Raw genomic sequence first — 20,288 nt, forward strand, 5'->3', positions numbered from 1 at the left:
ACTGCATTTCACAGACCACATATATCTTTATATTCCAAGCAAAGATAAAGATTTAAATAATAATTTCCTGTTTGTACTAAATTCCTGAAAGACTGTCCCCACAGTCCTGGGTAATCTGTCAGTGCAGAAGGAGACAGACCTGCCTTCAGAATTTTATGACCTATTTTAGAAATAATAGTTCTTTAAAGTTTCAGCTTTGCTTATATTTTCAAAGACAAAGATGAATGTGCTTGTCTGTTTGTGCATGGTCTCGAATATTGAGAGCTCAGTAGCTCACATGGCTTGGATTTGGGTAAATATTGAACAAAGAATTATTCAGTTGATCAGATGAGATGACGATTCCCTTGCCTGAAATTAGTTGCCTGCACCTTCCTGCTCTGAAATTTAATAACCATGCCCTGATTTGATAGGCCACACAATATGCTATCTGGATATACATTGCAAATCCCTCAGGCAATCAGGTTATGAGAATGAAGATATTTATTTTCTGCTTTTTGCATCAGTCAGATCATGCAAAACAAAGCTTTGATTGCAGAATAATTCCATGGGTAACCATAAATAACTATGTGTAAAGAAAGAGTTTTCTTCACACTGACTAATTCCTATTTCTGTAGGAGAGATTTGCAGAGGGAGTGGGAGAGGGCAGATCGCATTCAACAAACTTCTAACAAACATCACAGAGTTTATTCTTTAAGTATTTTAATGCCATAAAGGCCATGCAAAGCAGCTTTGAGCTCTATTTGTACTAAATTAATATGGTAAAAGTAACAAAATATTTAAAATCTGTGTTTATGGAAAATTTAATATGTCTTTCCTTTTTTTGGTAGGTAACCCAAACAGGTAACACAATGAGGCAAAGCCAAGAAGACTGAAAATTAGAGAAGCTACTCTCTGCTTTATGGATCTTTGAGATACCATGGTTACAGAACAGTTACCCACCAAATACTGCAGATCGGTGAAGTAACACCAAATTGTTGGGCAGTCAGGGGAATGCAGCTTCTACTGCTCAGTGAGCCAGTGGCCTACTAAATCGCCTCTTCGAAGTCATCTAAGCATTCATCAATAATCTGCAATATATTTAGAAAATATTTGGCCAACATCTATGTGCTTTCCAAAATACCCATTTGTGTGTTTTGTAAACAGAGCAGACCTTAGGTCAAAGAGCTATAAAGAAGGGAAATTTTCCTCACTTATTTTTAATTTCCTAGGGAAGTAAGCCATGTTTGATCTGTTTCCCTCTGGAACATTTTGAAACCACTCTGCAATTTAATCAGGTTTGCAGGGCCTTGGAGACACTAAATACCTCTTTTTTTGTGGAAATAGCTGTTCAAGTAAAAAGAGACCCAGGGATAGGATAAAGGGAGAACACTGGAATCCAGACTGTGTTAATTCTGCTGCTCACAGAACTACTTGTTAGAATAGGTTACACCAAGGTCGCTCCCACTCATTTCAGAACAGAAAACCTCAGACATGCTTGTAGCAGGGTTGTTTGCGTTTAGCAACACTGCTGGAAATAGAATGGTTAGATGAAGGATACAGAGCTTTATAAAGATGAGAAGCATTTTTGATTAAAATATAACAGCTATGGACGAGTATTTTGTCTCTGAAGCAAACCCATCTCTCTACAATGTCACAGGTTTCCCAAAGAAGTTGGGATCTTCAAGGTTAATAGTCAATGCAAGCAAGCAATAAAGCAACAAAAAAGCATGTATGTTTGAGGAATCCTTTCAGATAAGGATTCTCCCATGTTGCTTCCTGAAATCTTCCCACATGCCTGCACAGACTCGACAATGACTATGCTATCTGCTAAGGGTGGCCCTGAGGTCCTTTTCCAGATCTGACTCACCTTTCTACCAAAGTGTGAATCTGCTCACGTGTGCCTGGTGTGTCAGTCTGCCTGTGGAAGCAATTGTGACAGTGCTTTGTGCACCATTCTTGAAGTCATGCAAGATGAATGTGACAAACTGGGCATACCCCTCCAGAGATTGCTGTTGAGGTGTTTGCCTCCACTGATTTAGCCAGCATGGTTCTGCTTGTACCACTTACTCCATCCAAAACCAGATTTCCTTACTGGGATGAGACTAGAGAAGAGGAGGTGCCAGTCAGATACCTGTAAGAACCTGTGTCAAGGCTATGATTAATTTAAGATCTTAGTTAAATAGAAACAGTACCTAAAAGTGATAAACATTAGCAGAAATTAGTCAAATCTCAGCTGGGAATAATGCAAGTCTGTAGCCAAGGAGATTTAAGTTCAGGAATCTATCAAAATGAAGAAATCTGCAAGTGATCATTCCAAGAGACGAAGAATTTAAAAAATGAAGCAGATGTCAAACACTGCCATGTGAAGAAGGCTGCAGAAAGGCCAGTGCAGCTGAGGATTCAAATTTCCATTTCTCCTCCAAAAAGAGCTTTTCATGCAGGAGAAGTACGGAGTCTGGCCACCATTCCTGTGCAAGTGTCTGCTGGTCTCCCCAAGCCACTCCACCTAAAATAGTGGAGGTAAGTCCAAGAGGAGGGGAGGAACTGCACACTGCTGTGGTTTCACTCATCTTCTGAGAGTACCAGTGTCTGAAGCTGCTGATCCCCAGAGAGGAAGCATGATCCTGCTGTGGGTCAGGCTCAGCCTGGGAAATATCTCTCTAGGCAGGAGACTTTTATGCATAGCTGTTGTGCGTCATGCAGTAGTTGACATGATCTGATTCAGTGTCCGGAACTCATTGCAGCACCCTTGCCATGTGTATCCCTTGTGATCTTCTGATGGTAGCAATCTCTGAAACTCATAATTGAAGCACTAAACTCAGGGCACCTTGGCTCTAATTCCAGCTCTGCTGTTATTTGCTTATGCTGTACCTGACTTGAGCCATCTGTAAAAGAAATAGCATGGATGTAAGGGACGTAGTGAAGGCTGCAGGCACTCGGACAGTCCTCACTCCTTCATTCTGTTACCCTTCCTTTCTCATTCACCCAGTAGAATCCAGGCACTGGGCTAACGAGGCAGCTCCTTCTTGTTCTGAGAACGAGCAGCTTCACTCTTACCACATATGCTTTGAAATGATAATTATACACGGGTTTATTTGTGCTTAGTTCCTTAACTATAAAGAAATTTGCCTGAGAGAGGCAGAGATTTGGCCCTTAATGAGTTTAATTCGTTTCACTTAGTTGCCAGTAGATGGCTCTCTGAATTTACAGTCCCTTATTTACCTCATTGTTTATCGAATTATGCTGGACACATTTTGTGTTTTGTGTTTTGGTGTTTTGGCTTTGAGGAAGTTTACGTAAGAATAAGGAAGCAATGGAATGAGTACATAGACTACTAAGAGACAAGGCACGGGATCAGTTCACTTTTTGCTAAATGTTTTGTGGCTACAATCCAAAAGATATTTATTGCGCAAGATCCAACGTTAGGAATTATCAGACTTGAGGAGTTACATCTATGTTCACAAGATGCCTTTGCCACATTTGATTGTAGCTAAGTGAAATTCATTCTCAATAAATAAATAAATAAATAATAATAAAAAAAGCATTTTAAGCATTTTAGTCACTTATTTTAGAGGATGTGTGTGGTTTTGGACAGGAATGGTTCTGAATGGATTGAAATGCTTCTTCATTCACAACCTTTCACTGTGAGGGAGAGAAGGGCAGGTGCTGTTTCACAGATACGTGTGTTGACAGAGCACTGTGTCTGAGCTGTGAACTTCAGATAGGTGGCCTGTTTTTGTTACAAGGTACAGAGAAAACAGAGGCAGAAAGGTTACATGACTCAGTGCCTGTCAGTGGCAGCACTCACTGCGGCGCTCGAAATGAGACGCCACAACATCAGTCATGCTGATTTGTCAGCAACACAGAGGAAGGATTTGTTGGCACTATGAATTGTAATGTCTGGCATTGTTGAATTTATAATTGTGAAAGACTGCGTCTTTTCCTCGTACTTCACTTTTTCCTCGATTTCTTTTGATTATTGCTCCACACACTGCAAGATTTAGGGTCAATCTATAGAAGCCCTTTCCAAGTGTATGTTTCTGTTCCCCTTTGTGATCTCATAGCATTTGAAGTCATCGGCGCCAACTTTGTAGACTGTTGCTGGGCTTTCTCAGTAATGAGAAATCTTTCTGTTATTTTTCTGAAATTCACTTTCGTACCTAGATGTTCCACATTAGGTAGGGTAGAGTCATTTTTTTTTCATCTCTGTTGATACTTCTGTACATTTACGTGCTTCAACAAGACAAATAACAAATCCTTGACAAAGAGGTGAATGTCCCTTGCCCCGTGTAGCTCTGCAGTGATGATGTACAAGCAGCACAAAGGCCCTTTGCTGGCAAGCAGAGACTGTTGCCGTAGCTTAAACCTTGACTGCTCCCAGTTCCTATCCTGCTCTTCCAGGACAGGAGGCCTCTCCAGCAGGGGTGGCAAAGCAGGATGTCTGTCCCCACCTCAGCCAGCAGTTTCAAGCCCTGGTATCCACGCAGACTTCCCTTCCTCGCAGCCCGCAGCCTCCCATGTCAGAGCACATCCGTCAGGCGCGGCTGGGGTGCGGGCACGTCTCACCCGCCTGCCCTTCCACCGGCAGCCTCCGGCACAGGGATGGGAGGGCTGCCTGAGCTCATCTGGCCAAAAGGTGCTGACAGAGGGGCAGAGCTGACCCCAGAACTCCACAGCCGGTTACCTCCAGCCCTGTGCCACACGCTGAGGAGGTGCAGGAACCAGCTGGCACGCGGCGCAGATGGTGTGCGGGCATACCCTCTGCTTTTCAGCAGCCCACGCTAACAAAGCAGTTGTAGAAAGCTTTAAAATAAGGTATATACAGCTTTTGGGGATAATACTTGGCCAAATTTGCATGTGCCACCAATGAATCAAGTTCTTCTCTCAGTAGTAGTAACTGACTGGAGAATCCTAAAATCCAAGAGCTCTCTTGACGGATCTGAGCTCCTCTGTGTCTGTAGGAGGGCTCATGGGGCTGGATCGCCCTCGGCACCTTCGGGCAGCGATAAGAATCCCCCTTTTCAGAGATGCAGGATTCTCAGTTTCAGCATAAAAGAGCCAGGCAGTGACAGCTTCCCTTAAGGCAGGACTAAATGAGTCCTCCTGCATCTCAGGCCGATGTCGTTTTGGAAAGGAAATTCCATGCAGGATGGGGGATGGGGAGAGAGGAAACGTTTCTGGTGGTCCCACATGATGAGGTCTGTTCTTGTGAGCACGTACAGTGTACGAGAACTGATTGGGATGTCAGGTTTATGGCTGGCTGGCTGTCCTGTACACCATCTGTGACGGACTTAGCCGGGGGGAATCCTACACGCCGGCAGCAGAAGTCTTTGTCTGGGCGGACAGTTGGGGGATTTTTCCTCCCCTCCCCCTGGTGAAGAGCAGCCCTCGCTGGGTGCCACACAATGGGTCTTTGCTTTGCAGCATCTCCATCTGCATGCACGTGTGGGATGCGTGGCAGCACAATTTGGTGGCAGGCCACAACCGTATCCCCGCTGGCCCCGCTTCGGACATGCTGCAACCCGGTTAACACCAGAGGGACTGCTCATGGGTGTACATATCTGCAGATTTTGGGGCCTGACATTCCCCGGGCAAACACACGCAGACAGAAACGCAGGATAACTGTGTGCAGCTGCAAGTCGCTGGTGGAAAAATGGGTGTGCTCGGGCTGCAGGCACAACGCGCTGGAAGCATTCACGCAACGCAAGCAGATGGGATGGGATGAATTAACACTTGCGACTTGGGGACACATCCTATTACTATTAATAGTTCCCTGGGTTAGATTAACCCACGCCACATGCCGGGGAGCGTCCACTCGGAATCATCAGCGAGAACGCGTCGTGGGTCCAACAGTTTTTTCAAAGCCCCGAAACAGCTTTATTTTTGTGCATTCCTCCCAAAAAAAAAAAAAAAACAAAAAAACACACGAGTTGGAGCCCCCTCTGGGTCCGAGCCGAGGGGTCGGGACCTTTCGGAGGGAGGGAGGAGGAAGAAGGAGGAGGAAAGAGGGCGAGGAGGAGGAGGAGGAGGGAAGAAGAGGAGGAGGAGGAGGAAAAAGGAGGAGGAGGAGGAAAAAGGAGGAGGAGGAGGAAAAAGGAGGAGGAGGAGGAGGGCGCTGGGCCGGCTGCGCCGCTCGGGTGCGCGCCTCCTCCTCCGCCCAGCATCAGGGCCCCGGCCCCTCAGCGCGGCCATGGCGGAGCGCCGTGCCTTCGCCCAGAAGATCAGCAGGTAGCGGGGCGGCGGCACCGGGGCTGGCAGCAGCTGAGGCTGAGGGGATGGCTGCGGGGATGGGCTCCAGCCGCTGAGGGGAAGCCGGGCCCGGCGCGGCCCGCGGTCGTGTCCCCCCCCCCCCTTCCCTCCCTCCCTCCCTCCCTCCCTCCCTCCCTCCGCCACCACCCTCCGTGCCGGCCCCGGGGGGCGCCGCCTGCCCCCGGCGGGGTGTGGGGTGGCCGGGCAGGGCTTGAGGGGCCGCGGTTCCCCCGCTACAAGCGGGTGGTGGCGGAGGGGGGCGGCGGGGGGCGGCTCTCCGGGAGGCTGCCCGCGAACAAAGGCCGCGCCGGCCGCTCCCGGGCGCCCCGCGGCGTTTCCCTGCCGGGCCGCGCTGCTGCAGCCCCGGCCCCGTGGGGAAATGGAGCCCCTATGGGGGGCTATGGGGGCTATGGGGGGGAAGGCGGCTGGGGGCTGCTGCTGTCAGCCCCGTGGAGCCGTTTGATGCCAAGCAGCGCCGCGTTAGATGTTGTTGTTGTTAATATTTGAGGTTGCTGCGATTTTCCGTAAGAATTAGGCTTCCAGGTCCAGGTGGGAGCTGTGGGTTTTCCCCAGGCAGGCTTGGCCGGGGAGCCCCGTGTGCCCCTGGCTCCCCTCCCAGCTGGAGCTTGGGGCAGAGTTCAAGTGGGAGCCGTGGGTTTCACTGTGGGCAGAAGTGAAAAGAGGATCGTTTTTGTTCCACTGAGTGATAAAACAGCAGGTCCAGGCGGCTGCAGTTGCAGAAATCGTGATAGAGGCCACTGGAAAAGAAGCCGGTCAGAGGAAGAGGCTGGGAAGGAGGTAGAGGAGCAGCGTCCATCCCACCCCACGCAGGATCTGAAGGCAGGGGGGGAAACGCTGCTCCTCTCACACCTCTCTGCAGTTTTGGGTGTGCTCCGGCCAGGGGTTAACGTGGCAGGTCAAGGTCTGAGGAATGGAGAGGGCTGGATTTGCTGCCACACCATTTGAGCTGGGATTGTAGTCACAGGAATAGTCACATGAGAGACAAACCCTGGAAGCAGGAGCGTTGGAGTCCCGCTGCCCCTGTGGGAAGTGAAATAAAAGGGCCCTGGGGTTAAATAAAAGGGCCCTGGGGTTAAATAAAAGGGCCCTGGGGTCACCATCATGGTGCTTCTTTCTTCCGCCTGTGTCAGCCTTGCTCGCAGCGCAGTCAGCTCATCACGCAGCAGCACGGACACGTTCATTTCATGGGGTGGTGGCTGTCAGGGTTGCAGCTGTGCCACCATTGTGTACCTTTGCATCTAAGCCGCCTGGGGTGTTTTCAAGCCGACCAAATGGCAGCAGCGTGTGCGTGCGGGCAGGGGTGGGCTGAGTCCCACTTGTGGGCAGAAGATGCAGCCAGAGGAGCTCGGACTGAGCTGTAGCCCTCCTCATGCTGGCACAGAAAGTGCTGCTCTGCTTGCTCCTGTTCCCCAGGCTGAGAGATTGGGCTCTGCTCCCCAGCAAGCAGCGTACGGAAGTCCCAGGAGCTGCCTTGGTGGCTGCTGGAAGCCCTCCCCCGTTCCATTGTTTAAAGAAGAATAGATCCATCCCATATTCACGCTCTGCCCTCCGGTTTGGCTTGCTTGTTGAGGTAGACATACCATTTGTCTTATTCACGGGAAATGGTCATGCCGCTCTTGGTCTGGCTGAAAGTGTGTAATTCAAATGGGATGGACTGCAGGTCCCCGAAGGTAAATTACTTTAAGGCCTGTGTACCAAAGAGATGCAAGTCCCTAAGCTGGTTATTACAGTAGAAACGAGACAGGAGGTTGGCTGTTCTGCTTCTTAGAAAGACCACAGATGCGGTCTTCACGACACTGATTTACTGCCTGTGCTCTCTTTAACCAGTGTGGTGAACCTCAAGGGTGCACGCAGGACTCCGGGGTCGGGTGGTGGCTGTTTGTTACTCCTGGCACGTTTAAATGTTAGGGTTAGCAGCTATCAGACTCCTGCGGCAGTTTGAAAAAACCTTTTGAAGGCAGCCTGTTAAAAGATACCTTTCTGACCAGGTCAGGCTGCTTTTTTATTGGAAGGCTTCAAACCAGAAGAGATTTTTAGCTTGAACTTTGGCCACCCCATGTACTTATTCATTCTTCTTGACCCTATCAGAAGAAACTCTCAAGTTAAACTTGCCATAAAGGGGTAAACAATACCTGAAATCTTGCCTGAAATTGTTAATTTTTAATTGAAAATATATTGTTAATGATTTTTTTATTAAACTATTGGAATAATCTCTAGAGTATCATAAGATTTCTGTAGTTGCTTGTACGCTATTTTTGCCATCCCTGTGTAAGAACAGACGTGTTTCTACATAGTGCCTCTGTTCAGCTCATATGGTTTTTGAGGGACTAGAAAGATTTAGCAGAAGGCAGGATCCTCACCAGCCAGGTGAACTACGAGCATTAAGAGCTTTCAGTAAAAGCCAAACAAGCACCAGTGTGTTACTCTTGAGCCAGCTAAGCTGCCTCACCAAGGGCTGAGTGTTTTGTCTGAGTGCTGCGTGCGACCCCTCTGGGGCTGTGCTGTCCCCTACATGTATCCCCTTTCCCTTATCCCCATATTTTTTCTGGTTATGGTGTCGCATGTGAAATGGGATGTGGAAGCAAAACCTCCAGAAAGGTCAGTACCGAGTTCCTCAACGTCCCAGGCTCTGAAGCAGGCTGGATCCCAGATCTCCAGTCTTCCCAGGGGCCGGCAGAGGAAAGGACCTGCAGATTTGGTTGGAATTCATATAAAGAGAAAGGAAAAATCTCTCTTTCAACATCACGCAGCATACACAGCTAGGCAAATGAATGCAGCCTTTCATACAAGTCCCTGTTTCAGTGCCCTCGCGTTGCTCATGAGCCATCTCGAGACTGGGAGACATAGCCCAGAGCTGCTGCTTCAGTCAGACCATCGCCATTCTGAAGGTGTCCATCCTTGGAAGAGTTTGTTCTTCCTTCCCTGCTCCCTGTTTGTGGTTGATCAGGGTCCTTCTGACCTCTCATAATGCACCTGCCTTACCTTCGGTTTTGCCATGCCTTTCAGCCTCACGCAAAGCTGTGTGATTTTTACTGGTGTTTTTTATTCTCCTGCTGAGGATTTTCACCTTTCCTGTTCCTGGCTTCTGGTGGCATCGGGAGAAAACACTTTTCACCCTCAGGTTGCCCCCAGGAGCTTCTGCATGAAGGGGAATCACTTGGAGCTGCATGGCACTGCTGCCTGGGGCCGCAGTCCTCAGCCGAGCCCTGCCTGGAAGGAGCTGGCCCTGCTCTCGTGTCATAAATGATCCAGAAATTTCCCACCTTCCCGAGGTTTCACATTGTATGTGGACAGATTTCTGGAGTCCTCTCGGCTTGTTGTCTTTATGCCCGTGCTTTGAGGGCAAAACTCTTGTATTTGGTACATTCGGAGCTAGTGCCTCATTTCTGAGAAGCTCCCTTCACGCTGATGGGGTACTGCAAGAGGAGCCTCGGGAAGGCTAAATGTACATTTGTACATTGGGCTCGGCAGGGTGCTCGAGCACTCTGTTCTCCCCCTTTGTCCAGATGCCATTTGCGTTGTCAGAACGCTTTCACAGATAATTAAAAGTCTTTTTAACAGGAGCTTCTTCCCTCTTCTCCAAAAGCTGCGTTGCTGGCCCTGTTCAGCTGCTGTGGATGTCTCGTGCTGGAGTCAGCAGTGCTCTGCGAGGCTTACGGAAATCCCCGGCTGCTCGGTGCAGGCAAGAAGGCAGAGCAGCTCCTCTCTGAGGCTCAGCTAGAGCTGCTGCTTTGGCCTAGGCTTCCTTGTTTGTCTTTAACGTGAGCCGTGAAGGAGTTCTGGAGGATCCAGTCCTGTGGTTTTCACAGTCGGGTCTCCTGGGAGCTCAGCCTGGGGGTGATCCTTTCTGCCTAAATACCCAGATGTTGTCAGGAGAGCACCACAGGTCGCGTTGTACGGTGACTGCTGCTTTAACCAGTGGTAAGGAAAAAGGGAACATGTTGTTGTTCATCTTCTCTGCCAATTAAAAACCCACACTCACCCGCAGCACTCATCGGGCAGGGTTTTTCCTCCCCTTCAGATTGTAAATCAAACCCATTCTGCTCGAAAGGAGAGGAAGTCACTCCGGAGGAAGCAGAGCCTTTTGGTTTCGTAGGGAGGCTGCGTGCAGGGCACGGCAGCTCGGGGCCAGAGCTCTCCCTCGTGCACCACGCCGTGGACCTGGTGACTCACAGCCTGGACGGAGCCGTCTGTTGGAAACGAGAGACTTCCACAAAGTATATGGAAAAAGAACGATGTCTCCTGCTACATGGGGGCAGGAAAGCTGAGTGTTTTCACAGAGGAGTGAGAAGTGACAGCTGTCGCTGCATGGCAGTCAGTCGCTGGACACTGAGTGAGCACTGAGTTGTGCTAACATCCAAATCTGAGAGGAGACCCATTGCTAAGCTCCGTTTGGGGCAAAAATTGCCAGCTCTGTTTGACCTGTGTTATTTGTTTCTGTGAAAGGGAAAAGCTCCTAAACCCTCGAGTGGCACAACCCAGCATCCAGTGTCAAAAGGATGCTAAGGTCCTTGCGAGGTCTCGGTGAGCCTTTCCTTGGGACGACAAGAAAAACTGATATTTCCAGTACGTTTCCTAAGCTAAAAACAAAAAGGAACATCTCTTGGTTTTGGCAGGGTGTGAGCCACATAAAAGCAGGAATATTTTTGTGTGCAGCGAGGAAAGACAGACGTGCAAACCAATGGCTTCACTTCATTCGCGGCTCTGAGCGCTGAGAAAATGACCAGTCGTGTTTTGCTGTATAAGCCAGCTCCGAGGGTTTTTTTTTTTTCCTCTCCTTTGTCTTTTTTTTTTTTTCTTTTTCCCTGTGTGAACCACATGCACACACAATAATTAACCAGTGAAGGAGGTCAGAAAGGAAGTGACTGGGGAAGGCGTGCTTTAAACATAGAGACCCTGGGCTTCACGAGACCGCGGGCTGTAATTAACTGGAATGTTTGTCTAAGGATCCCAGGTTACATGCTGAATATAAGACAGCTATTAAAGAGGCAGTTTTTTATGTGTCCTTTTAATTATCAGGAGCTTTAATGGCTCTTCTGTTCCGCCAAATGGATTTTTTGTTCAGCTGGAGACTATTTGGAGATTTATTTCTTTTTTCTGGTTGCATTCGGCGTACCCAAGTTGGTGTAGGAAGCCTAGCTTCTGGTTGTAATGGAAACAACGTTTAGGGTTGTACTCTAACGTGACCTACTGGTCATGAATAGGTGGCACTCCTCATGGACAAAGAGATTTTGGAGATGGAGGAGAGGAAGCCACCTGTGTTACTGCTGATGGTGAACCCATGCGATGAAGCCACAAAGAACCCATCCTAAAATTTGTCAGTTAAGATGTTTGCTCGACAGAAAAGGGTTGGGTTGGTTCTGCAAAGCGCTGGGCAGGCCTCACCTGGAGTGAGCGATGGGGATGAAGAAGTGTGTTACGAGGCCAGGCTGCCAGCTGGACCACAGGGCTCTTGGACCGAACCGATGACGTTGCCACAAAACCAGACATAAATACACTTGGTGTCTTCATTACATTAGAAGATGGCTTTTAAGCATCAGAAGCATGGTGCTTTCCAGCAGTTCAGTAGGTTTGCGAATGCAGTAGTACAGAAAGGTAACTGGCAGGGTCTGTGGATCGGACTGTGGGGTTGGAGTGAGGTGTAGGAAGGCCTGGAAGCACCCATCAGGAATTTGAGGCCTGGCCATAGCCACCTTGCTCACATAAGCTGGGTTTGGTTGCTTGTTTTGAATGCTAAATGGGGGAGCATCGGGACTTGGGGGTAACGATGCCAGTCGTGGTCACACTGGATGTTGTTCAGCTAGGACTTTCTGTGATTCGTCCTTGCGATAGTCCTTCAGGGGAATGTTTTGTGTTCCTTGAGGTTTTTAATGGGATGCCAAGATGAGCAGCCATCGACGCACAGCACACGGGAAGAAGCCAGGCTGAGCAGTGCCTCCCCTGGGTTTTACAGCATTTTTCCCCCTTGGGCATCAAGAGACCTTCCCAGCAGGGATGATGTTGAGCGGTGGGATCGCAGCCATGCAGACTCATGCCCCTGAGCAGCGCTGTCATCATAGCTGAGCTTGCTTCTCCTCCAGTTTGGGGTAAAACACAACTGTAGGGGAGTGAAGGCGCATTGACATGTCCCAGCTGGGCCAGAAGAAAGGACAGAGAACCTCTGGACAGGCACGTTGGGTCCGTAAAGAGCTGCTGCGTGCAGGAGGAGCCTCGCCGAGCAACACGTGTGGGCATTCATCGGCTGTGCCTGCACAGCTGAGAACAAATTTCCTCCTCGGGCTGTACTTTCCGTCTGGAAACAGCGCGTGTCCCTTGAAGCAGGGAAAGATGTTCAGTTTTTCCAGCGCTGTGCTAGGTCCTGATCCTCCGTGTACCGTGAGGAGCTGCACGGGGTGAGAGATCAGGTTTAAAACAGATCACCTGCAACGCGGGGCAGCGTTTACATCCCAGATGTGTCACGTTCTCCATGCCAAGCAGCCATTTTAATGCATCCCAAATTGTGCTGGAGGTACCAGCAGCACGCGTGGTTTGCTCTCGGGTGTGCACGTTGGGGTGTGTGCTCGGGGGGAGCAGGGCCAGGGGCATCTGCTCCCCACGGTAGGCTTCCTTGCCCCAGCGAGTTCCCTTTTAGAGTTTCCCTCTGTCCCATTGGCATCAGATGCCTCCACCTGCCCCCATCCCTGCCCACCACCGCATCAATCCCTGGGCTGGGCCAGGCAGGGGGTGGATTTCACCCTCTTTCAGGGTTTTAGCAGCCCTCGCACCGTGGTGGCACGCAGCACCTTCCCCTGCGCCATGGCTGTTCCTGCAAAGATCGCTGATTTGGCAGAAATAAATCCCCCTGACCAGGGCCGTGCCCTTGCAGATGGGGACATCTGGTTTATTTGCTGCTTCTCATCTCCGTGGAGCCGGACACCTCACATCTGGGAGGCAGGGCGGGCTGCGGTGCTGCTGCAGGGAGCACGATGTGGGCCACAAACCAGGCACAGCAGCAGCACCCTCCTCCTGCCCAGGGCGCGGGGAGGGGGTTGGTCAGCAGCTTTACAGCAAAATGGTTTTGTGGGGGAAGAATCCGGGCTTTGGGCTTCGCTTTGAAACAAAAGCATTTGTGCCGAGGCGAGCTGCGGCGTGGCACGTGGCTGCTGGCATTTCCCTCTCCGATGTGCTGCTTGCTGAGGGCTTCCCTCGCTGGCTTTGCCCCGAGGTTGTGCTTTCACTGGTGCATGTTTTACTGGGGGAAGTGAAAACCCCAAGAGAGGCTCTGGATGTGTTTCACCCTCCAGCCGTGGGATGACTGACGTGCGTTTCCCCTCCCTGGTGAGAAAAATTGCCCGGCATTGGGATTTCTGTCCGGTGGAGGGCACAAGGCATTGTGTGCCCTGCTAGTTGCATATCCAGTCACCAGTCCACTGCTGCCTTTTCTTTGTGAAAAGGGAAAGGTTTTTGTGGTGACCCAGCCACTGTTTCCCCTGTGCTGGTCCCGTGGCATGTCAGCCCACCCTGCCGCGGAGCTGAGTGCCGAAGGGGCTGGGTGCTGGATGGGAAGGGGCTGCAGCAAACAAGAATTAGTGAGGGATGAGAAAGAGAGAGCAGAGCACAGGAGCAGATGTGTGGCCGGGCTTGGAACTGCTAAGGGGTATCGAGAGCCCTGGAGGAGAGCTTGCCTTGGTGAGAATCAGAGAGAGCCTGCTGGGAACACATCTATTTGTGCTCAGTGTCCTGTGTTTTATTGCCACGTGTGTGCACAAAAGAGCAGTTTGCAAAAGGAAAAAAAAAAATGCACTTGCTGTTAAGAACATGGATGTGGAGCCTTGCAGTAATTCTGTGATTCTCCAGGAGTTTAATACACACGGTCTGGTGATGCTCTTACTCCAACCAGCGCACTGAGGGCTTGGTTTCACTCCAGCAGCAGAGGAAAATGGTCTGTGTTGTAATTCTTTTCCAGAGATGACGTTGTCCCTGTCTCGTTTCAGAACCGTAGCTGCTGAAGTCAGGAAGCAGATCTCAGGGCAGTATGGAGGGTCTCCCCAGCTCCTCAAAAACCTCAATATCGGAGGCAGCGTCTCTCATCACACAACTGTAAGTAACTCTCGGAACACGGGAGAGTGAAAGAGATGTGCACAGTTTGATTATCGTTTGAAAAGAAAGTTCGGGGTCTGTTGACAGGTTGTTGACCTAAGCTGATAACACCAAGGTAAATAATTCTGTGCAGAAAAATGCTAATTTTGGAGGTCTGTGTCCTGCGAATCACTTGGTGTGGTTGGGAGTTCATGTTCCTGCAGAAGCTTTGTAGGACTCAGGGGCTCCCTTGACCAGATCTTGGTTGCTTTATCCCAGAGCAGCTTGCACTGGACATTAAATTCCACGTGCACATCTTGGTCTCCCCACAAAGAGCTCCTTGCAGGCTCGTGCTCTTCAGGTATCTGTGTTCTCATCATTCTCAAGTTTGGGACCACAGTTACGAGGCTCATGTGGTCTTCAGAGGAATTTAAAATGTTATGGAGAAAGTTTGAATGTGGTCATTCTTTGGGAATGTGTATTTATTCACGTGTTTACAGTCCCCTTTCAAGAGTGGCTGAAATGTAGGTGATGTTGTGAGGTTCGCCCTCTCTGAAAGTGCATTTCCTTGCACGTCCTCCCAGTAACCTTCAAAACTTACTCAGCATGGTGGTATAAATTTCAAGCAAACTTTTTTCAGGCTGGAACTGTATTTTTGGAAGCATTACTTGGATTTGGGTTGTTGCTCTGGGTCGTAGCAGTTTCTTTTGCAGCAGTCACTTCGAAAACAAATACTGTAGCATCTCGCTTTCTTCAGAGAGGGGTGATTAGATCAGGCAGTGCTGGAAATACGCCCTGAATTTGGTAATCTGTACAAGCATTCTGAGGTTACAGGAGTTCTGCTCTCATTTTGGGGTAGTGTCCTGCAGAGTTCCATCAGTTCGTATGCTGCTGTGTCCCATGTAATGCATTAAAGCTCTCTCCTCTAGAAGACACACGCATCCTTAAAGCTGTTACCATCTCAGAAGGGATCTCGAAGACTAACTTGACCTCTAGTCAACTAGAATGACTTCGCTGCAGGCTGCAAGTTCATCTTTGAGGAGATAGGGCTGTGCCAGGATAGCTGGGGACTGGAGGGGCTGGAATTGGTGTTGATTCCCCAAACATCAGCTGTGTCCAAGAAGACCAGAAGGCTGACACTGCTGTGTGTGCAGCCTCAATGCTGTGAGCACAGAGCAGGAGGGGTTAACGAGCGCGGTGTGTCCAGCTAGTGCTTTATGACAGCAGTCTCTGCAGGGGTGTGGAACGATAAGGCAAAGCCCTGACTTTGTGGATCTGACTATCTTCTGCATAATCCAGTCATTAGGGAAAAGGGAGGCACTGCAGCATGGGGCTGGGTGGAGCGCTCTGCGTCACGCGCCCACTTCCCTGCAGCAACAGGTAGCTGAGGAGCAGGCAGCTGCCCCTCAAGGACCCACTGGAGTCCATCCCACAGACTTCTGGGCCTCACTGGTCTCACACGTGGTCTCACCCAGGAACAAGTTGGGTGAATTGCCCTTCTGCTGCCCATTGCTCTCATAAAGCTGGATCTCCTCGGTGTACCTCTCCAAGCTGTCCTTCAGCCAGAAGATATTTTTGATTTATTTTTGATAATTATTATTCATTGGTTGTATTGCCTTTTCTCCATGAGTCATCTCTTCCACTTTTTCTTTCTACTTCTAATCTTTTCTGTTCTGCCAGCATCACAGTGTGCATGCTCAAAGCTTCAGCCCTGCTGATCTGCACATACAATTCTTCATGCAGATCTGATTTATCAGTCCCAACATTGTCAGCCCTCTCTTGGCTTCTCGTGTCTCTCATTACCCTGTTGCTGTTGTGTTTCCTGGTAAATCTACGCAAGAATTTCTAAAAATCCTGGCAAAGGTCATGCTAACTGGAAGCAGTCTTTGAACCTTCCCTATCAAACCGCCTTGTGTGACGGCTGATGGGATTAGCTGCTGGTTTGTCATATTAAATTCTGTGCTGAGCAGAGATGCTTTCAGAAGTACAATTAACATGGAGAGATAGTTTGTAGGGGATTTTCTGTAGGAGAAGTGTGTTTAGGCAAGCCATGAATCTCTGTCCTGAGGCTGCATAGTATGGCAGAGGTTTCCTTTAAGGAACTTTGGGTTAATTTCTCTCCCTTAAGCATCATCAGCATCTGCTGTTCTTGCCTGTTCTGTTTGATAACATACATTTTGCAGAGAGAAAGCATTACTGCTGTTAAACTGAAATAGCAATTTGCCATGCAGTTCAGAAGTTTGTGTCATAAGACTGGCACGGTGAAGAAATGGAGGGCCCTGGGTCTGCATGGCAGTTCTGCATAGCCGTATGGGTTTAAAAGCCCACAGTAGGATTCGTGGCGTGGGTTTACATTTTAATAATGCAGTGATGGAGTTTCAGATGGATATGCCCACAATGGCACCAAGTTGTACTGCTGAGTGTGTGACACGGACCTGGAGGACTCATAGAGGTAAAGCAGATGTGGTGTCTCCTATCCAGTGCATCTTGCTCATCATCCTGAGCATTTATGTGGATAGATGAGTCCAGATGAGGTCACACCACTGAGTCTCTGCTGGGAGTTGCCAGCAGCAGCTGCTTTTGGTAACACGTCTGTGAGTCTGGTGTTATCTGATCATATCCAGTGTGATGTAGGCATCTGTAAGCAGAAATGTGTGGTTTTGTGAATGAAAGGCCGAGTGCTGCATGTGCCTGGCTCTTCTGTTTCTTGCTGGTTGAAGCCAGTGCAGGAACTTTTCACACTCAACAGACTTGGGTGTGGTTGAACCCGGGATAAATGCAAAAACTGTCAGCTGAATTTTAGCAAGTCTCTTTCCTTTTGCTTCACAAGCAACAGCCAAAATGCTGCCAGAACTGTTTCTAATTTTGTATCTGGTGGAGCTGGAGAGGAGATGCTGCTTTTGGCTGACTGTACAGGAGCTTGCAATTTTATTATTGTCAACCTCCGCCCTTCTGCCACTTTGAGAGCAGCTGAGTTTAATTGTATGTCCCTCAAAGCACAAGTACAGGTGCAAAGCCTTCAGAGGCCTTTCCTGTGTGCCCTGACATGCTGAATGGATCTCACAGGACGCAACCTTTGCAGCATGGAGCTTTTCTTTTTGAAATCCAGAAGAGGAGGCGCTGACAGGTTGTTATGGAGAAATTGGAGCTGGTGAGGTCTTAGTACGATGAAGGAGCTTTTATTTTCTGAAGCTACTTCTGCAAGTCCCTCTAAATCCACTGGCATGTAGAGTGTGTGTTTACACCTTGCTATTTGGGTTCAGGATCATAAGCCATGGGCCGTGCTCATCTTCTGTGCTTCGAGAGGTTCGGTGTTCCCTTGTGGGAGCCTGGGCTTCTCCAGCTCCCACTGAACAGCTGCTTAAGAACAATTTATGGGACTGAATTCACTGAAAACAGAGATCTTTCGCTTCCTTTTCAAAGAATTCCCCAGCATCTTGCAGGACGGGATATTTACTTTGTTTATTTGATGAACCGGACTGTTTACTACGGGCTATTATAGTCCCTTGTGACTAACCACTTTCATTTCTATTCAAGTTTGTTTTTTCTGTTGAGCAACTCCTTGTGCTCCGGTGCTTGTTAACTCTGTCTGCTGACCCTTGCACCTCTCCTTTCTGCCGAACGCTGCGGTGTGATGGAGCATCTGAGGATGCTGCAATGCTTTTACCTGGATGCAGCTGGGTGGTTGGGCAGCGGTCAGACTGCCATTAGCTGCTGGTGGAGTGACTCAAAGCTTTCTCAGCATCCTGATTTCTCTGTCTTGGGCTGCTGTTTAATGGCTGCCTGTTGTGCTGCTCTGGTTTAAGAGTAGAGTTTAGGACTGTAGCTGCAAATGGGCCCATACTCCAATTTTCGCCTGTGTTTGCTGGCCTTTCATGAGAGCAGACGATGTTATCAAAGGACAGAAAATAAGCACTAGGTACATGGGCTTCTCTTCCTTTCCTGATGTGTAGTTGAGCTGTTGTCTTGTTCTGTGTTCTGCAACTGTTGTTGCTTGATGACACTGATATTTTTAAACACAGCCAATGACTTGTAAAATCTTGGATTTCTGAATACTTCATTTCTGAGTGCTAAACATAGTCATTGATGTGTTTTTGGTGGTTGTCCGAAGGTTGACTTTTTTTCTCCAAAAAAGAAATTTTTCATTAAAAAAAAAACAAGCCCTCTAGCGATATATTTTAATTAGAAGACCAGCGTTTCACAGAACTTGCAAAGAAGCAGGAGGTATGTATAATCAATAGTTTTACAGTAAAATGACAGCTGTTTCCAAAGGACTAGAGGTGATATTTCCTATCTGCTGGTGTGTGTTATTGCAGAGCTGAGCACTGCTAAGAGGAGGAACACTGGTGTGAGAAATGCTAATTAGTCAGGGAATAAAGGGGGGCTGGATTCTTGGACATGATGTGATTCGACCACGCATCTGAGCTGCTTTCAGCGCACCATTTTCTTCATGTACAATAAAGGTGCTGACATTTATGTATCTTTGTAAAGCACCGCCAGGTTTATGGGCATTGTTAGGGCTAATTGAAGCTTTGTCGTGGGTTTATTGGATGTCAGGCTTGGGTTCTGTAAGTGCAAAGATAGTATCTAATTATTAAATAAGAGAATATGTTGTAATTGGATATTTCCATTGTTTATTTTAGCGTCATTTAAGAGAAGAAGAAAAGATAATTTATGCAAATGAATGGAAAACACTGCAAGGGAAAATCTGACAATATCCTATGCGGGATAGAAAAGGGCGTTTTGAAGTGTTCAGAGCCAAGTAATTTTATCACCAAAATTACTAAAATGAAAAGGAAAATGAGCCAAGTCTTAATGTTCTCTCAAAGCTGATTAAGGCTTAATAGTGACTCCCATTATATGTATTTCCTGGAGGTTGTGCCCTGCCTGGCTGAATGGTCTGTCCTCAGCAGCCAGGGGAGGATGGGAGAGGCATCCACATCCTCTTCCCTGCCTCCTCCCACTGGGGCTTGCTCACATTTAACTCTGCTCTGGTGCAGCCGCTTTCTTTAGTGAACCCAAACTGCTAGGAACTGGTTATAGGATCAGCAGAGAGTCCTGCTGCAGGAGTTGAGCTTTTTACATAGAGTTGGTGAGCCTGGTGTTCACAGAACGGCTGCTGAGACTCGTTTGTCTGCAATAATTTAAGCAGTTTAAACATTAGCAGAGATAACTAATCTTAACTAAATGCTATTACACCAAGTCAGTTCACTTACTTACAGGAAGCGTTACGACAGGCCTGCTAAGAAATACTCAGAATCTAAAAATGCAATTAAATCCTGGTCTTTGTTTATTCAAGTTCGTTGTGACACATCCTCAGGAGTAAACCAGCCAGCTCTGAGCAGTGGAACAGGAGACCCAAGGCTGAAGGTCCAACGTGCTCCCAGAGCATCGTCGGTCAGCAGTTTGGCTGGGTGCTGGTGCTTCCTACTGGCTTCCCCAGGAGCTCAGGACAGCGTTGAGATGTTGTGCCCATCCGTACCCAAAGCATGGTTCGTTAGCTGATGCTTCGCTCCCCACAAATGCAAACCAGCAAGGTCCGGAGGGATCTGGCTGTGCTGCTCTGATGTATTGTTTCTGCCAAACGTCTGTGAGTTTTCTGCAGGCTCTGGTCAAACTGTGCTTGATTTTTTCATCTCTTTAAGAAGAGAGCTTTGATGTTTCCTTTGTCTCGGTTTCGGGGCTCTCGGTTTTGGTGCAGTTTATCAGAGGGTAGCGATCTCTTTCAGATCTGTCTCAGCACTTGCATTTTCTATATCAAAGTCTTTCCGTTCTTGAAATACTCCTGTGGTGAAATTACATAAATCTTAGTCATCAAAGAAGGTACTTTCTTCTTACCCGTCCTTGGAGGTATAGCTCGTGTTTTCTGCATTTTGTAAGAAGCTGCTTTGGTATTCCCAGATAACTAATTAATCTCTGATTAATATTTCTATACCCTAATGGCTCCTTACATTAGCAGCCAATTATAATAGCAAATAACC

The 20,288-nt window shown here is 48.5% G+C and overlaps 1 protein-coding gene across 6 annotated transcripts in view; it reads left to right on the plus strand.

Moving 5' to 3' along the window:
• The first annotated feature begins 6,073 nt into the window (after positions 1 to 6,073).
• Positions 6,074 to 20,288, plus strand: part of DOCK7 (dedicator of cytokinesis 7) — a 97,864-nt gene continuing 83,649 nt past the window's right edge. For all 6 annotated transcript variants that reach the window (XM_032191918.1, XM_032191919.1, XM_032191920.1 and 3 more), the window contains exons 1-2: positions 6,074 to 6,207; positions 14,223 to 14,328. In XM_032191918.1, the coding sequence (XP_032047809.1) occupies positions 6,170 to 6,207; positions 14,223 to 14,328 (144 nt within the window). In that variant the 5' untranslated portion in view covers positions 6,074 to 6,169. The remainder of the gene's footprint in view (positions 6,208 to 14,222; positions 14,329 to 20,288) is intronic.

This window comes from Aythya fuligula, chromosome 8 (genome assembly GCF_009819795.1).
Source record: "Aythya fuligula isolate bAytFul2 chromosome 8, bAytFul2.pri, whole genome shotgun sequence".
In the NCBI taxonomy this organism is placed as follows: domain Eukaryota; kingdom Metazoa; phylum Chordata; class Aves; order Anseriformes; family Anatidae; genus Aythya; species Aythya fuligula.